Source organism: Bos grunniens, chromosome 22, assembly GCF_055505025.1.
Source record: "Bos grunniens cultivar Pamir isolate PY7600 chromosome 22, Bosgru_T2T1.0, whole genome shotgun sequence".
Classification (NCBI taxonomy): domain Eukaryota; kingdom Metazoa; phylum Chordata; class Mammalia; order Artiodactyla; family Bovidae; genus Bos; species Bos grunniens.
In genome coordinates this window covers 13634758-13652944 of record NC_141186.1, presented here as the reverse complement: position 1 = coordinate 13652944, position 18187 = coordinate 13634758, and the positions used below count along the sequence as shown (strand labels likewise).

Genomic DNA, 18187 nt, shown 5'->3' with positions numbered 1-18187 from the left:
AAAACCCCAAAAAGATTCTGTTGTCTACAACCGCACACTGACCAGGAATTAGGAAGTAGAAGCGGGTTCCTGAACGTGACAGAGCTGCCTTAGGACATGAGATGAGAAGTGGGTGGGAGAAGGTCAGATGTTGCAAGTTGAAAAGGGGAAGAGATAAGGGAGGGCCCCACCTGTGTCTCCTCACTCTGGCACCAGGGCCGAAGGCACAGCCACTCACTGGAGCTCAGTTATCCCAGCGGAGAGCAGAATCTATCAGCTGAGGCTGGTGATGACCGGGCAGGAGGGACTGGGAGGTTTGTGAGAAGGGGTACAGAGCAGCAGACCAGGAAAATGAAGGGAACCCTGGAGATACAGTATGATGTAGGAGGCATTAAGGGCCTACTTGAAGTTACTTATCATGAACCTCAAGCAGGATAATTCCACATGACAATGTGCTTTTCCCTGACCACTTTTGGTAGCATGGACGCAGGCACAAAGAAGGCAAAGAACTACATTTAGTCAGAGACGGGGTCCTGCCAACTGAGTATACACCAAAGCCAGAAAAGGGCAAGGCCATTAAAGGAGAATGTAGAGGAACTGTTCTAATAACTGACCATGGACTTTAAGTGGGATAAAGAAAGAACAGGCATGAAGGAAGTGAAGAGCAGTGAAAAGGGGGAACAGTGGAGCTGAAGGACTGTTAGCATCAGGATTCTAAAAGGAAGAAATTAGAAAGACAGGTCATAGAGCAAGATATTTAAAGTGCTGAGGTTACAGAGGGGTGAAGTTTTGTATCATGAGGTCTAGGATATGATCAAGGAGTGGTTCAGGTAAAATGAAAAGGTAAGAAAGAAAATGAGAGGTGAGCTGTTGGAAGGCTCATCCACTGAAAACACCAAGAATTAAGACAAGATTAATGTTGAGCAGAGTGACAGCAGGTGATGAGCTAACATCTTCAAGGAACAAAGGGCATGTGACCCAGAGGTTCCAGCCTGATGACAGGATACAAAGATGGAGGTTTGGGGGCAAAGTGAGAGGTGAAGAGTGGCCTGAAACTTTCACAGAGAAAGAGGACCCAGAATTGTGATGTGAGGGATGGTGCTGGGGAAGCAGCATCCTCAAGAGATGAGTAGGTTTTGATCAGAGCAGGAAGGACTTAACATTCAGTGTGGTTCCCTGACACCCAACATTCTGCTACACTGCTACTGAGGAGAGAAAGGTGGGGAAGTGACCCAGAATCTAAGTTTTTTTTAAAGACTTAAGCCAGTTTTCCTGTTCTTTGCCCCGTTAGCATCCCCATACACTTTCAGAAGTTATCTGAATCTTTCCTAAGCTTTTCTGCCACATGAGGGCACTGCTCAGCTCCCTGCAATGTGGCTTAGGATTTGCTTTCCTCAGCTCTGCTCCAAGTCACAATTCTTTCATCTGATTTCAAGCTTCCAAAGTGTTATCTTCAGCTTATTTTCACTGTCCTGAGTTTATGTCTTTTAATTTTTCATTTAGTTTTCTTAATGGGGTTTCAGGAGGGTGTGGATGTCAACATGTTCAACCACCATCTTTACAAAACTACATTGTGCATCCTATTTCCACAAAGTTTACTGCAGGAGGAGGGGTCTATTTGTTTGGTTTTAGTTTCTGGTTAATTTTTTTGGCTCCCACCACTACCACCAGCCCAAATTTTCTGAACTGCAAGCATTCAAACTAGTTTTCTAAAGAATGCGTCCAAGACTGTAAACCTTGCTCTTTGTTCCACCTTCTGCCACATCACATAGACCCCCGCTATGTCTCCAGACTCCTGTTGTTCATCTCTAAACCATCCGCAGCATCCACTGTGTGCTGTCTTCAACCAAGGAGCTATTTTAAAGTGTATTAATTCATGTAAGAAAAAAATGTTCTCACTTTCAGCCAACATGCAAGTAAACAACAAAACCAGCAAAAAACAGCCACTGTCCACCTCAGGAACTTCCTGGTGGTGGAGAGCTCAAGGACTCCACAGGCCACATCAGATCCCTTTCCCCTTCCCTTTTCTTCCCTTTGCACCCATTCCACTTGCTTTTCTCTCTCCTTCTAAACTGACACCACCCAAACTATGTGTAGATGTCTCTTTCCTGAAGACCACTGAGAAATAGGGCAAGCCTTTTATCAATGTACACCCCCAGACATCTGCTCAAAGCAGCTCTTTCAAAGCGTGGTCCACGTAAAGGTCTGGGCATCACCATGGATATCCACAATCAGACTTTGCTGTAGAGCATAAACTAACACAACACTGTAAATCAACTATATTCCAATAAAAAGTTTTTATAAAATCAATCTCTGAGAGTTAGGCCAGAAAATTACTCATTTTACACCAGGTTCTTCAGACACATGGCAAAATTTAAGAAGCACTAATTGCAAGGTAGAAACATGTAGATAGAAACACAACTTTTAAAAAATGTATGGCCCCTTGCATGAACATTTAAGGATTTACTTTCAGTTCAGTTCAGTTCAGTCACTCAGTCGTGTCCAACTCTTTGCAACCCCATGAATTGCAGCACGCCAGGCCTCCCTGTCCATCACCAACTCCCGGAGTTCACTCAAACTCACGTCCATCGAGTCAGTGATGCCATCCAGCCATCTCATCCTCTGTCGTCCCCTTCTCCTCCTGTCCCCAATCCCTCCCAGCATCAGAATCTTTTCCAATGAGTTAACATTTCCCATGAGGTGGCCAAAGTACTGGAGTTTTAGCTTCAGCATCATTCCTTCCAAAGAACACCCAGGACTGATCTTTAGAATGGACTGGTTGGATCTCCTTGCAGTCCAAGGGACTCTCAAGTCTTCTCCAACACCACAGTTCAAAAGCATCAATTCTTTGGTGCTCAGCTTTCTTCACAGTCCAACTCTCACATCCATACGTGACCACTGGAAAAACCATAGCCTTGACTAGACAGACCTTTGTTGGCAAAGTAATGTCTCTGCTTTTGAATATGCTATCTAGGTTGGTCATAACTTTCCAAGAAGTAAGCGTCTTTTAATTTCATGGCTGCAATCACCATCTGCAGTGATTTTGGAGCCCAAAAAAATAAAGTTTGACACTGTTTCCACTGTTTCCCCATCTATTTCCCATGAAGTGATGGGACCAGATGCCATGATCTTCGTTTTCTGAATGTTGAGCTTTAAGCCAACTTTTTCACTCTCCTCTTTCACTTTCATCAAGAGGCTCTTTAGTTCCTCTTCACTTTCTGCCATAAGGGTGGTGCCATCTGCGTATACGAGGTTATTGATATTTCTCCCAGCAATCTTGATTCCAGCTTGTGCTTCTTCCAGCCCAGCATTTCTCATGATGTACTCTGCATATAAGTTAAATAAGCAGGGTGACAATATACAGCCTTGATGTACTCCTTTTCCTACTTGGAACCAGTCTGTTGTTCCATGTCCAGTTCTAACTGTTGCTTCCTGACCTGCATATAGGTTTCTCAAGAGGCAGGTCAGGTGTTCTGGTATTCCCATCTCTTTCAGAATTTTCCACAGTTTATTGTGATCCACACAGGATCCTTGGTGATCCACAAAGGCTTTGGCATAGTCAATAAAGCAGAAATAGATGTTTTTCTGGAACTCTCTTGCTTTTTCGATGATCCAGCAGATGTTGGCAATTTGATCTCTGGTTCCTCTGCCTTTTCTAAATCCAGCTTGAACATTTGGAAGTTCATGGTTCACATACTGCTAAAGTCTGGCTTGGAGAATTTTGAGCATTACTTTACTAGCGTGTGAGATGACTGCAATTGTGCGGTAGTTTGAGCATTCTTTGGCATTGCCTTTCTTTGGGATTGGAATGAAAACTGACCTTTTCCAGTCCTGTGGCCACTGCTGAGTTTTCCAAATTTGCTGGCATATTGAGTGTAGCACTTTCACAGCATCACCTTTCGGGATTTGAAATAGTTCGATTGGAATTCCATCACCTCCATTAGCTTTGTTCATAGTGATGCTTTCTAAGGCCCACTTGACTTCACATTCCAGGATGTCTGGCTCTAGGTGAGTGACCACACCATTACGATTATCTGGGTCATGAAGCTCTTTTTTGTACAGTTCTTCTGTGTATTCTTGCCACCTCTTCTTAATATCTTCTGCTTCTGTTAGGTCCATACCATTTCTGTCCTTTATTGAGCCCATCTTTGCATGAAATGTTCCCTTGGTAGCTCTGATTTTCTTGAAGAGATCTGTAGTCTTTCCCATTCTGTTGTTTTCCTCTATTTCTTTGCATTGATCGCTGAGGAAGGCTTTCTTATCTCTCCTTGCTATTCTTTGGAACTCTGCATTCAGATGCTTATATCTTTCCTTTTCTCCTTTGCTTTTTGCTTCTCTTCTTTTCACAGCTATTTGTAAGGCCTCCCCAGACAGCCATTTTGCTTTTTTGCATTTCTTTTCCATGGGGATGGTCTTGATCCCTGTCTCCTGTACAATGTCACGAACCTTAGTCCATAGTTCATCAGGCACTCTATCTATCAGATCTAGGCCCTTAAATCTATTTCTCACTTCCACTGTGTAATCATAAGGGATTTAATTTAGTTCATACCTGAATGGTCTAGTGGTTTTCCCTACTTTCTTCAATTTAAGTCTGAATTTGGCAATAAGGATTTACTTTAAATTTGTGTTAATAAAGGCAAACCTTGGAGATACTGTGGGTTGGGTTCCAGACTACCATGATAAAGCAAATTCAGCAAGAAAGCAAGTCACATGAATTTTCTGGTTTCCCAGTGCATATAAAAGTTGTTTACACTATAGTGTATGAAGTGTCTAACAGTATCATGTCAGGAAAAAAAAAAGGAAAAACCTTAATTAAAAAATACTTTATTGCTGAAATATCTTAGCTATGATAATGCAGTGCTGCCACAAATTTTCAATTTGTAAAAAACACAGTATCTGCAAAACAGATACAATGAAGCACAATAAAATAAGCTGTGTCTATAATGCATAACTCAAGTTCTTTTCCCAGAAATTACTTCACATAGTTCTTTGCATAGTTATAAAAGACCTCATTTAAGGTCAAAAGCATGACCAATCCAAAATTGTACTTCACTAACCTGTCACAACCTCTTGACAGTCCCTTGGACTGCAACGTGACCAAATCAGCCCTGAATATTAATTGGAAGGACTAACGTTGAAGCTGAAACTCCAATATTTTGGCCACCTGATGCGAATAGCTGACTCACTGGAAAAGACCCTGATGCTGGAAAAGACTGAAGGCAAAATGAAAAGGGGACAGCAGACGATGAAATGTTTAGATAGAATCACTGATCAATGAACATGCATTGAGCTAACATGTATTGTGACAGTGGGGGATAGAGGAGCCTGGTGGGTTACAAGTTTGATGCCTGATCTGGGAGGATTCTATATACCGTGGGGCAACTAAGGCCGTGTGCCACAAATGCTGAGTCAAAGCACCCTAGAGCCCATGTTCTGCAACAAGAAAAACCACTGCAGTGAGAAGCCCACACACAACTAGAGAAAGCCCATGTGCAGCAACAAAGACCCAATGCAAACAAAAATTATTAAAAAAAAAATTACACAGGCATATTCAGATTTTCCCCAGATCGCCTGCTCCTATTTCTTTAATAATTTGCCAAACTCATATTTATAATTTATGCTATCTGGAGAAAAGTGCAGAAACCAACGCCACTTGCAAATAGGAAGCCAAAATACCCACTAAGAAAAATTTACACAACGGATGGAGCAAAGATGAATGTCCTGGTGTACATGTACTAAAGAAACTAAACTTAAAAGGAAACAACCAGGGACTTTCCAAAGTGATCGAGTGGCTAAGACTCCAAGCTCCAATGCAAGGGGGCCTGGGTTTGATCTCTGGTCATGGAACTAAGATCCCACATACCTCGGGGCAACTAAGCCCGTGTGTCACAACTAGAGAAGCGCCTGGGTCACAGTGAAGACCTGGAACGGCCAAATAAATTTTTTAAAAGTTCATTTGCTTAAAAAAAAAAAAAAGAAAGAAAGAAAGAAAGAAACAGCCAGGTATCAAGAGCAAAACTAAAGGTAAAAAACAATTTCATGTTTCAAGACCTGATTTCTCTCAATCATATAAATGATTGTTATCATTTTTTAAACTATTTTAACATTTTTTTAGTTGTTATTTACTTATTTTTTACTGTGCTGGGTCTTCATTCCTGCACGGGCTCTTCTCTAGTTGCAGGAAGCGGGGCTACTCTCTAGCTGCAGTACATGGGCTTCCCACTGCAGTGAGAAGTGGGCTTCTCTTGCTGCAGAGCACATGCTCTAGGGCTCACAGGCCTCAGGAGTTGGGACACGCAGGCTTAGGAGTTGTGGCTCTCAGGCTCTAGAGCGCAGGCTCAGTAGTTGTCACACACAGGCTTAGTTGCCCCACGACATATGGGATCTTCCCAGACCAGGGATCAAACCCATGTCTCCTGTGTTGGCAGGGAGATTCCTTACCACTGAGCCACCAGGGAAGCCACATATATGTTTTCTAACTGGTTATTTCATATGATTTTTAGCAGAGATGTACAAGATCCTCAACGATCTATGTCAAGGACAACCCAACTTCACCTGCATGAATACACACCTTCAGCCACTGAACCACCTACATTTATTTTTAAAGGCCCTGGCTGTAAGCTTATGCCACTTCTAAACTCTGACAGATCTTACATGCCTGTTTCTCCCAGGCAGCTTCTGTCACATCACAGGGGCCTTATATGGGGACGTCCTATCTCAAAGGTGCCTAATTCACCATAGCATCCTACCAGCACTTCCCAAACCAGCAGCCCCATGATGCAGATACAGTCGTTACTGTTCAAGTCTGAAAGGAACCAATATAGAAGTCATGTGTTTCCATTATCTACCCAAAAGAAAACAGAATATATTAGATAAACACAGGTAAATATATCTTTAAATGTATCTCAATTACAATGGAGTTTATGCTGAAATAGTAGGAACACAGGTACAGTGTAAAAGCTACAGATCAAGCTGAAGGCAGGTTAGAGATCTGCTGTAACAGCCAGAGAAGTGCCAAGAGAGAGGTCACGGGGGTGAGGAGAAGGGGTCAGAATAACTGGGGAAGGCTTCACAGCAGGAGGAAGACCCTGGAAGACACGAACTACTTGGACAGGGGAAGAAAGAACCCCAGAGGCGGGCAGCAGCATGAACACGGGCCCGGAGACAGGAATGAGGACAGCGTGTGGCAAGGCCACGGCCACAGCAGGAGCAGAGCCCGGGCCTGGGAGATACCCGGGAGCTAAGGATGCAGAGGGGCCCTGGGGACGCAGCAAGGGTTGCCCGAGAGCCTTGCTGGGCTTCTTCTCCACAGGGTGCACTTTCTGATGCTGAACAAAGCTGCCGTACCACTTGAAGGCTTTCCCACACACCTTACACTCATAGGGCTTCTCTCCGGTGTGAACTCTCTGATGCTGAATGGAGGCGATCTTCTGGCTGAATGCCTTCCCACACTCCTTACATTGGTAGGGTTTCTCCCCAGTGTGGATGCGCTGGTGGACGATAAAAAGTGACCTACACCCAAAACCTTTCCAACACTCCTTACATTTATAGAGCTTCTCCCCAGTGTGCAGCCTCTGGTGCTGCAGGTAGGCGGCGCTCCGGCGGAAAGCCTTGCCACACTCCTTACACGCGTAGGGCTTCTCCCCCGTGTGGATCCTCTGATGCTGGGTCAAGGCGGTGTTGGAACTCAGACCTTTGCCACACTCCTTACATTCATAGGGTCCTTGACCAATGTGATTTTTCTCATGTACGATACAGTCATAGCTGGACTTGAAAGCTTTGCCACACTCCTTGCACTTGAAGGGCTTTTCCCCAGTGTGGCTCCTCTGATGCCGAAGGAGCTTTGAGTTATATCGGAAGATCTTCCCACATTCTTTACATTTGTAGAACTTCATGCCGCCTCGAAGTATCAGATTGGGATTCAGACTGAAAGTCTGCCACACTGCCTTGCTTTCAAAATCCAAGTGCTGAGACACGTTCGTGAGAAGCCCTCCCACGGGCCTGCTGTGGGCCTCTGTGCCCTCGGAGGCTTGCTGCGCTACCGTTGGCTCTTCTGTCTTGATGCCCCTCTCACCACCTGACCAAAGAAACCACAAGTTTCCTCGTTACTGAACTGGAAGGGAAATGGGATCCAGCGGTCCTGGTTTTTTTTATAGGATGCGATTTTTTAAAATACACCCATGAGATGGTTATGAGCTTCCATAAAGGAGGATGAGAGAGATAAGAAAAAACAATAGCATAAACTGGACAAGTGATGACACTGCAGTCCAGGAAGTGCCTCTTATAAGGAAGGGCTGGGCAATGAACCAGGGCAGGTGAGGTGGGCAAATGAGAACTTCAAGAGTGGGAAGGAAAGGAAGCAGGAGGGGAAAAAAGAATGGGTGAGGTAAGATGGACCAGCACGAAATGCAAACAGGCTTCAAAAGAGAGAGAGAGGGAGACCCTCAGGGAGGGAAAAGACATCGGTGAGACGAAGGGGAGCAGCTAGCAGCCCAGAAACACCCAGTGAAATGATGGACCCCAGTGCCCCACCTGGAAGCCAGGAAACCACCCCCAACTCTGAATTCTACGTAACAGCCAGATAATTCTACTTTAAATATTTCACATACTATTCTGGGATAAAAGATTCTTTCTTTTAGGAAGTCAGAGGGAACATAAGGTGACTGGAGAACTGTAGGCCACTGTGCTGTTACCACTAAAGCAATCACTTTTCACAACATTACAGTATGTGTGAGAAGTGAGGCCTGAAAAGCTTCTTCCTAAAGTAAAGAAAATCCAAGTAATTAAAACCTTCCAGGACTGACTGGTAAGCAGACTGGAAATTTTAGGATGGGTGGGTGTGTCTTGAGAGTGTGGTATTGGAGGAATATTCTTGCCCTTTGCTCTATGGCCCCATTTAAAACAAATACATTGTAAACCATAACATCATGGAACTTTAAAATACTAAAAATTATATAAATATTAAAAAGCCAAATAAAATCATAGATATGGTACAAATCAATCAGTTTGATGCACAGAATCACACCTTCTTTAAAGTATGGCTGAAACCCTACCACCCTGCCATAAAAACTGTCCTTACAGGTTTGGGACAGAAACTCAATACAGGTCAGAGGGTCAGCTACAGGGAGCTTTGCTCTCCACTGCAGAAGAAACATTTCCAATAAACCAGGAAGGCAAAACCAGAAGGTGCTAAGTCCCCTTACTCACCTGGACAGATGCCTCTCAAATCCTCTGCTTCCCAGGGATCGGGGTCCCATGGAGCTTCCCCTCTCTCCAGCTGGGAGATCAGATCAGGTCTGGGGAATGGAGACACTACTCCAACAAGAGAGAGAGACAGACAAGTTGAGGGGAGACATCCAGAGCTGTTACTGAGATCCCTCTGCCCACCCCAAGGCAGGCGAGTTGAGTTGGGGGGAGAAGGGGACTGCCTGGGGGACCAATGAGCCACACAGGGGTTCTGAGGAAGGGGTCCAAACTGACTCCATGCAAAGATCAGGGAGACAGTGATTCTCCCCAGGGAGGAAGTGCAAGCTCGCCCTGACTCAGAAGAAAGGACATCCCCTCAGGAAGGATGAATGTACCGATATCCTGGGAGGCTCCTGCACACAGGAGAGGGCCCACATCCACCACACTGCAAGGACGGAGGAACTGAGGTCTCCTGGGGCACCCCAAGAGTCCTTTCCCTCAGGGTCCAAAACCACGCTCTTCCCTGGGAAGGAATAAAGTCCAACTTCAAAGCCAAGGGGAACCTGGGATTTCCCCACCCAGCATCTCCACAGAACCCTGAGGACTACTAGAACTCCCAAGACATCTGAGGAAGACCAACTATCAGAGGGCCACTGAGAGATCTTACCAAGGGAAGCCACATTTGCGTAATTCTCCAGCATCACCTCCCTGTACAGGGCCCTCTGCGCAGAGTCCAGGCTGGCCCATTGGTTCTGGGTGAAGTACACGGCCACGTCCTCAAAGGTCACTGGCTCCTGAAACAACAGGTTCCTGCTCAGGCTCTGAGTGAGGGCCAGAGGGGGCCAGTGTGAGCTTCAGGGAAGAAACAGACCTGCCAAGGTCTGTGACTCTGAGCCCCGTGGAAGGTCTGTTCTATGGACAAGAGCACTCAGTACCCCAGCCCTCAGCCAGGGCTCCCACCTTCAAATGTGGAACACCAAGGCTATCCCACTTGCTCAGCTCTGCAGCTCCAAACTGTCATCCCAACCTCACAGCCTGGCATCTGGGGCTCTCCAGGCTGTAACTGTGTTAACCTCTTATGTTCCTGTCTCCATGGAGCTGTCTCTCTAGGACCCACAGACCTGAGGTACCCATAACCTGTCACCTTATCTCTGTACACCAACTACTCTCCCCATCTCCTCTCAGCCAAAGTACATGTACACCACCGGACGTATTCCCTGCTCAGTTTCTCCTTGGCCTTTCCCACCAGCTTCCACTACACACAGAGAAGCCACTCCTTAGAAATAGCCCCAGTACAGCTATACGTTAAAAAAAAAAAAAAAAAAAGAAATCAGAACATTCTTTAACATGATATATAACAAAATCAAAATAGATTAAAGATCTAAATGTAAGACAGGATACTATAAAACTCTTAGAGGAAAACATAGGCAGAACACTTTTTGACATAAATCACAGTAATATCTTTTTCAGTTTGTCTCCCAGAGTAATGAAAAGAAAAACAAAAGTAAACAAATGGAACCTAATTACACTCAAAAGCCTTTGCACAGCAAAAACCCAAAGTGAGAGAAAATATCTGTAAATACGACTGACAAAGGATTAATCTTCCACATTTACAAACAGCTTATGCACTCAATATGAAAAAAAAAATCCAATCAAAAATGGACAGAAGATCCAAACAGACATTTCTCCAAAAAAGACATACATATGGCCAAGAGGCATGTGAAAAGATGTCAGCATCTTTAGAGAGACTATTAGAGAAATGCAAGTCAAAACTGCAATGAGGTATCACACTGTTCAGAACAGCCATCACCTAAAAATCTACAAATAATAAATGCTGGAGAGGGTGTGGAGAAAAGTGAACCTCCCTACACCATTGATGGGAATGTCCACTGGCACGGCCTCTGTGGATAAGAGTACAGAGGTTCCTTAAAAACTAAAAACAGAGCTACCACATGATCTAGCAATTCCACTGCTGGGCATATATCCAGAGAAAACCATAATTCAAACAGATACACGCACCCCAATGTTCAGCGTAGTGCAGCGCTGTTTACAACAGCCAGGACATGGAAGCAGCCTAAATGCCCATCGATGGAGGAGTGGATAAAGAAGATGTGGCACATATATACAATGGAATACTGTTGCTGATGTTTAGTAATTCAGTTGTGCCTGACTCTCTTGCGACCCCAAGGGCTGTAGCCCACCAGGCTCCTCTGTCCATGGGATTTACCAGGCAAGAATACTGGAGTGGTCGCCATTTTCTTCTCCAGGGGGTTCTCCTGCGTCTCCTGCATTGGCAGGCGGATTCTTTACCACTGAGCCACCTGGGAAACCCACAATGGAATATACTTGGTCAAAAAAAAAGAATAAGATTATGCCATCTGCAGTAACATGGATGGACCTAGGGATAGTCATATTGAGTTAAGTAAGTCAGATGGAGAGAGAGAAAATCATATGATGTAGCTTGTATGTAGAAGGTTAAAAAAAAAAAAAGATACAAAAGAACTAACAGAAACAGACTCACAGACTTAGAGAATGAATTTGTGGTTACCAGAGGGGAAGGTCAGTGGGGAGGGAAAGATTGGGAGTTTGGGACTGACATGTATACACTACTATGTTAAAAGAGATAACTGACGAAGGCCCACTGCATGGCACAGGGAACTCTACTGTATATTCTGCAATAACCTATATAGGAAAAGAATTTGAAAAAGAATAGATACTTGAATATGTATAACTGAATTGCTGTGCTGTATACCTGAAACTAACACATTGTTAATCAACTATACTACAATATGAAATAAAAATTAAAAAAAAAAAAACACTCCCAATATTTCACAAATTTCTTTTCATTCCTTCTTACCATATTAGAAAGCCAGCTCTCTTGAAGGAAACCTGCAGCCTGCCTATTCTGGCCTCTTCTCTGAACCACACATCTTCAAAGAAGGCTGGCTGTGTGCTGTCTCCGAGCACGGGCACATCCCCTGCCCCGCGTCTTGAGCTTCATCCCACTTGAGAAAGTTCACCCCTCTCTGTCTCCCCAGGCCATCATACCAAGAGCGACATGAACTCATATTCATAGACCAGACCCTAGGCACCAGGCTCTTGGGTGGGTACTTCTAAATCTTGTCTGTCATTTACTCTTAACAACACAATGTGAAGTCAGAGTTATTTACCCCTCTTTTTCAAAGAATGAAACTAAAGTTCAGAAAAATTCACTACTTTGCCCAAAATCACACAACCAGGAAGTTACAGAGCTGGGACGTCAACCCAAACTCGTCAAACAGCAAACCCGGGCTCCTCCCACATAGCGAGCTGCCTCCAGCACAGGCTTCATGAACTTCTCCAAACACACAGCCAACCCCTGAACCTCCTCCTAACCTGGTGTCGCCCCTGTCTGGAGAAGATCTTTTCACATCCACAACTTCCAAAATCAACAGTCAATCCATCTTTATCAGGCTACCTCCAGGCAACACGAGGCCCCTCCCCCAATCTAGACTGAGGGATCAGCTATTTCAGAACAGCACACATCACCCTAGAAGCCAGAGCCTCTGCATCTTCTGAGACACAAGAACAGTCTCTAACGGCATCCACTGGCTACTCTCTTTGCTTCTATGGACAGACTGCACAATGCAGACCACAGAGGCTGCACTCCCAACCTGGAAGGGGTTTCCTGACTTCTGTACCTTCTCACCTTGATGACCCCACAGATGATTCTACCTCCTGGGATTCTCACTACCCTATGCAGTCAGCATTCTTTTCAGCCAATGAAAATGAAAACACCTACCCACTGGGGCTCAGCTAAGCCCCTAATTCTCTGAGTGCACCAATCTCTCCCGGCAGCCCCAGAGCAGCCTGTGCACTGGAGACAGCACAGGGGACAGGGAGAAGGGGACACTCTCACAACGGCTGCTGGAGGAGGCAGGGAAGAAACACGTCCCCAGGACAAACGCTGCAACTGCTCCTAGCTACTCTCCTCGCTCTACACCCAGGCCGTTACGAGGGGGTCCTTTCCAAACCAGAACTACGGAATTCAAAAGGAGAGAGTGAAAGAAAAAGAACATAAAAGAACAAATTTAGCAATTTCTCAAAGGAGAGCTGACCCTTAAACTGGGCACTGACAAAGTCCACAGGGCCCCTGGAATACTTGAGCCCCAAATCCAAACATCAGATAGAACCATGATGTCCTGTGAGTAATCATGGATTCAGCAACAAGGGATTCTGAGGCCACAGCCTGGTAGGAAAACCGAATTCACTCTGCTTCCCGGAAGTCAAGTCTCACTCCCTCACATCTCCAGAGCTGCTTCAGTCTTCCCCACCCAGTACCATCTTCCTTGACAGGCTGTTCTTCCCACCTGCTTTCAAATATTCCCAGGCATCATGAGTCCAAAAAAATTCCCATTATTAAAGGGGAACTTGGGCTTCCCTGGTGGTCTAGTTTTTAAGAATCTGCCTTGCAATACAGCGGACACTGGTTCGATCCCTGGTCTGGGAAGATTCCACATGCCATGGATTCTTCGGCTGCTACTGAAGCCTGCGTGCCTAGAGACTGTGCTCCACGACAAGAGAAGCTGCTGCAACACAGAAGCCCTCAAACTGCAACTAGAGAGTAGTCCCACTCACAGCTAGAGAAAGCACGGCGACAACAAAGATCCCGTGCGACCAAATTAAGGGAAACACGTTTTCTTAAATAAAGGGGAACTCGCTATTTTAAGACAGTTAGGCTATTGATATAATTTTCTTCCTCCTGTGGATGGTCCCTGTGTACCTGCACCTTACTTTTCTCCACTGTATTTTTTCATCATCTAACAAATTACACTTTTATCGTGTATCTCCCTCTCACCAGAATGTAAGCCATGAGGCAAGGATTCTGCTTTCCTCATTATTGCTTTCCTAGTGCACAGTAGGTTTTCCTAGTAGCTTTCCCTAGTGCTTGGCAGTAGGTAAAAGCTAGTAGTAGCTTTTCCTAATGTCTGGCAGATCCAAGGTGATTAATATGAATTTGGGGAAAGAATTAATTTCAAAAATGGTTCGATCACAAATAGAATTTTTACATTTATGAAGAAGGTCAGAAAAGAACAGCAAATACCACTTTCACAGTGAAATGCCAGGGCACATCCATTAAAGCTGATGGCTGATAATTTACCATGCGCTGAGGTTCTATTTTCGGTAAAAGACTAGATAAGCAGCATAAATATAGCTAATGAAGTAACATAAATATCTTTGCTTGCAGATGAAATGGCTATTTGCCTAAAAAATATCTAAGACCCAAGAAAATAAATGAAAAACATTTAAAACTGACAAGATAATTCATTAAGTTAGCCAGATATAGGATACATGAACCAAAATGATTAGCTTTACTAAGTATCAATATGAACAATTAAAAGACAAAATGGGAGAAAATAAGGTGCCATTCATATGAAAAATGCTAAGAGTAGACCCAACAAAAACCTGCAAAACCAAGATGAAGAAAACTAAATGATTATTAAATAAAATAGGAACTGAATAAATTAGAATATGCAGTGTTTCTACATGGGAAGAATCAAACTTGTAAAGAAGCCAATTATCCCCAATTTTGCCTATGATTCCAATAAAATCAACTTCTCCACCAAAAAAAATCAATGGGATTAATGCAGACGCTGGGGCTCATTTAAAGTCATCTGAGAAAAGTTAAGTGTGAGAGACTACCTGAGAAGGTTTTGAAGAAAACACATTTTTGAAAGAAAAGATGGGAGGGAATCAAACCCTACCTGAAAAGGACAATATTTTGAGGAAATGAGAATATAAGCCATAGATAGTGAGAAAACATATAAAGAGAAATACATAATAAAGGACTATTATCCCAAGTACACAAAGAACTCTAAAAACTCAACAGAAAAATGAAGAACCTGATTAAAAAATGGGCAAAAGACCCGAACAGAAATCTCACCAAAGATGTTATACAGACAACAAACAGGTATACAAAAAGATACTCTACAGCATATGTGTTCAGGGAAATGCAAATTAAAACAATGAGATACCACAACACACCTAGTAGAATGACCAAAATCCGGAAACACTGACACCACCAAACACTGGTGAGGATGTGGAGCAACACGAACTCTCATTCACTGCTGGTGAAAATACAAACTGCTGCAGTCACTTTGGAAGACAGTTTAACAGCTCCTTACAACACTAGAATAAACACATTCTAACCATATGATCCAGCAATCAGACTCCTTGCTATCTTCCCAATGAGCTAAAAACTTATGTCCACACAAAAACAAGCACAAGGATGCTTACAGTAGTTTTATTCATAATTGCCAATCCTTGGAAGCAACCAAATGGGCCTTCAGTAGGTGAATAAACTGTGGTACAGTCAATGGAATATTATACAGTGCTTTAAAAAGCTATCAAGCCATGAAAAGTCACATAGGAACCTGAAATGAATACTACTAAGTGAATGAAACCAACATGAAAAGGTATGATACCAACTACACAGTATTGTGGAAAAAGCAAAAAGATTGACAGTTGCCAGGAAGGGAGGGCAGGACACAGGATTTTTAGAGCCTGTGAAAAGACACTGTACGATATGATAATAGTAAATGCACATCATTATACACATGTAACCCACAGAATGTACAACACCAAGAATGAACCCTAGTGCAAGCTATGGACTCTGGGTGACTATGATGTGTCAATGTAGGTTCATCAATTGAACTAATGTACCACTCTGATAATGGGCTATGCATGTATGGGGCCAAAAAGCATATGGGGACTCTGTGCTATTTGTTTAATTATGCTATGAACCTAAAAGTTCTCTAAAAAAAAAAAAAAAAAGAAGTCTACTAAGAAAAGAAAAGGGAGGGAGCAGAGAGAGCAATACTTAATCTCTTACCTGGATTGTAATATCCTCCAAAATGACTCACATTCTTTTGCAACCAACTCACCACTATAGGCCAAAAATCTTTTTCATATATAAATCCATTCCTTTCACATGCCCTGCTTAAAATCCTTTAGCATCTTCCTACTGAACTCAGAAGTGAGACCTGAGTCTTCACAGTGACCTCCGAGATACTAGCTGTGCCTCGTTGTCCCACCTCACAGTGAACTAGTTCCTCTAACCTTTACTTGTCTCTAGAATACACCCAGCTTTCTCCCCTACCTCAGGGCTGATGCATTTGCTATACTCTCTGGAAAGCTCAGCTTTGGCTCTCTCTCCAGTAGTTCTCCAGCCTATTTTTACTTCTTTCATGAGGTCTCAAGCTCATGTGACCAGCTCCATGAGGGCTTCCCTGACAACCACCTTCAAAGGGAGCTTCTTTGAGGCTTCTCAAATTTGAGAGGGTGCATAAGAATCACCCACAGAACTTGCTACAACAGATTCCTGACACGACCTACCCTCCTTCCCAGGATGATTATTGATCTAGGGTGGCACCTAGCAACTAGTGATTTTAATGAGCACCCAAGTGATCCTGATGCGGCCCACCTGTGGCCCTCACTGTTAGGAAGCACGGTACTTGAGCAACAGGTACTTATGATATCAACTTACTTGTTTTTGGTAAAAGTACCCTCCATGAGAAAGGAGAACTTGTCTGCATTATTCAGACTAGCACTACGTGCCTAGTCTGAAAGTACATATGGAAAGAACAATGCAGGTCTCTCTGGGATACATCTGGTATTTGTGGAGGAATCTCTTCAATTGAGAATTTTTCTCAAGCGGTTTCTCACCTAGCAATCTTATTTTTTTTGCTAATCCCATATTCCTAATTTATCCCCACCCCCAACGTGTTTCCCTCTAGATAAGGTTGTTTTCTATATCTGTGCACACAACTTTTATTTGTACAACATGATCTGGATTTTCACTTTCTGAGGGAATTTCTCGACGTGAGTCCCCCCTTTTTTACTTAAACCTGTATGTCCAAACTCTTCACACTACACACAAGACTCTTACCTCCCCCACCACGTATTTACAACCTTAGCCCTGGGGATGGATTCAAGAGGGAAACCACAGCCTCTCCAACTTAGGCCTTTTCGGTCCCTTCCTAATGACCTGATAGCTAACGTGACCTTTAAGACTGAAATGAAGGTAGGCTCACCTGAGGCCAAGTGGTTTGGAGCATGGCTGATGTCCCCTGGCTCTGTGCACTCTTCCCGGTTTGGAAAAGCAAGAACCTTAAAAACTAAGACAAGAAGAGCCATGAGCGTAATGGTCCCTTTTCTACATCACCAACAACCGCCCACAGTCTTCCGTCTCATTTCCAGCATTGGCAGGAGTCTCTACCAGCCCTCCACTGGCTGATCGCTCCCACCTCCTCATGAATTGCTCTAGCTGGTATTCGGGACAATCCACCACCTGCCTCCTCTGCCCAAGAGCGCTCCTGGGACCATTCACACCGAGTGGACCGAAACACACATGACGAATTCGGCCCCTACAGTGCTGGGTCTGAACAAATTTAAAAACCTAAAAAAGTGCTTATGGGGACCACGTCACTGACTCCCCAAAGTGCCTATGGAGGAGACAAAGATAACTGGATTTGGACTGAGTGAAATATTCATGGTCACATTAGCTATCAGGTGACGGGAGACCCCAAGAGGCTCTCCACCCAAGCAAGCAGGAGACCCCAAACATCAGAAACTTCAGTACCGGCCACAGGGGGCTGTTAGGCCAACTTCTTTTAGACAAAAAAAGGATCACGCCTCGGTGGGCAAGGGACTGGACCAGGACTCTAGAGGCCCGCAGCCACCTCGGCGGCTTCTGTGAGGCCGAGACGCTGGGGCATCCGGTCAGAGGGAGGCGAGTTCAGGGGCAGCGTGCTGACGAGGCGCTAAGGAAAACGAAGAAGCCGGCGCCTAACAGGACTGGCAAGAAGAGCTAGCCAGAATTTACCCTCTTTCCCTCATAACCCCTAGAAACGGTTCTCTCAAAGATCATGCAGAACCCAGCGCAGGTGTCCACCATCCCTCTAGGCCGCCCATCTCGGTGGTTCCGGCGGCGCGACCTCACGTAACCCGAAGGGGCTGGGCTTCGGACAGGCGCTTGCCCGTG

At 44.4% G+C, this 18187-nt stretch overlaps 1 protein-coding gene across 7 annotated transcripts; it reads right to left on the bottom strand.

Moving 5' to 3' along the window:
* Window positions 1-4787: 4787 nt before the first annotated feature.
* On the bottom strand, window positions 4788-18120 carry LOC147348084 (zinc finger protein 621-like). 7 transcript variants are annotated; one of them, XM_086366041.1, is made up of 6 exons: window positions 17786-18120; window positions 17238-17321; window positions 11185-11486; window positions 9833-9959; window positions 9187-9291; window positions 4788-8056 (listed from the first exon to the last, which is right to left on the bottom strand). In XM_086366041.1, exons 4-6 carry the CDS (start codon window positions 9864-9866, stop codon window positions 6963-6965), a joined length of 1233 nt encoding a protein of 410 aa, XP_086222167.1. In that variant the 5' UTR covers window positions 9867-9959; window positions 11185-11486; window positions 17238-17321; window positions 17786-18120; the 3' UTR covers window positions 4788-6962. The 7 variants fall into 7 exon arrangements, with proteins under 7 accessions (XP_086222167.1, XP_086222165.1, XP_086222169.1 ...); XM_086366039.1 differs by having other exon boundaries at window positions 11393-11486; XM_086366043.1 differs by having other exon boundaries at window positions 18029-18120.
* Between the last annotated feature and the right edge of the window lie 67 nt (window positions 18121-18187).

Bases quoted from the DNA above. Each gene is read 5' to 3' on its own strand.
- LOC147348084 (XM_086366037.1), bottom strand. From the start codon at position 18,100: ATGGTGGACACCTGCGCTGGGTTCTGCATGATCTTTGAGAGAACCGTT. The intron at 9,960-17,237 runs GTGAGCCTACCT...CTGTTGTTTCAG, and splicing joins TCCAAACCACTTGGCCTCAG to GAGCCAGTGACCTTTGAGGA. The intron at 8,057-9,186 runs GTGAGTAAGGGG...TTCTTTGGTCAG, and splicing joins TTTGAGAGGCATCTGTCCAG to GTGGTGAGAGGGGCATCAAG.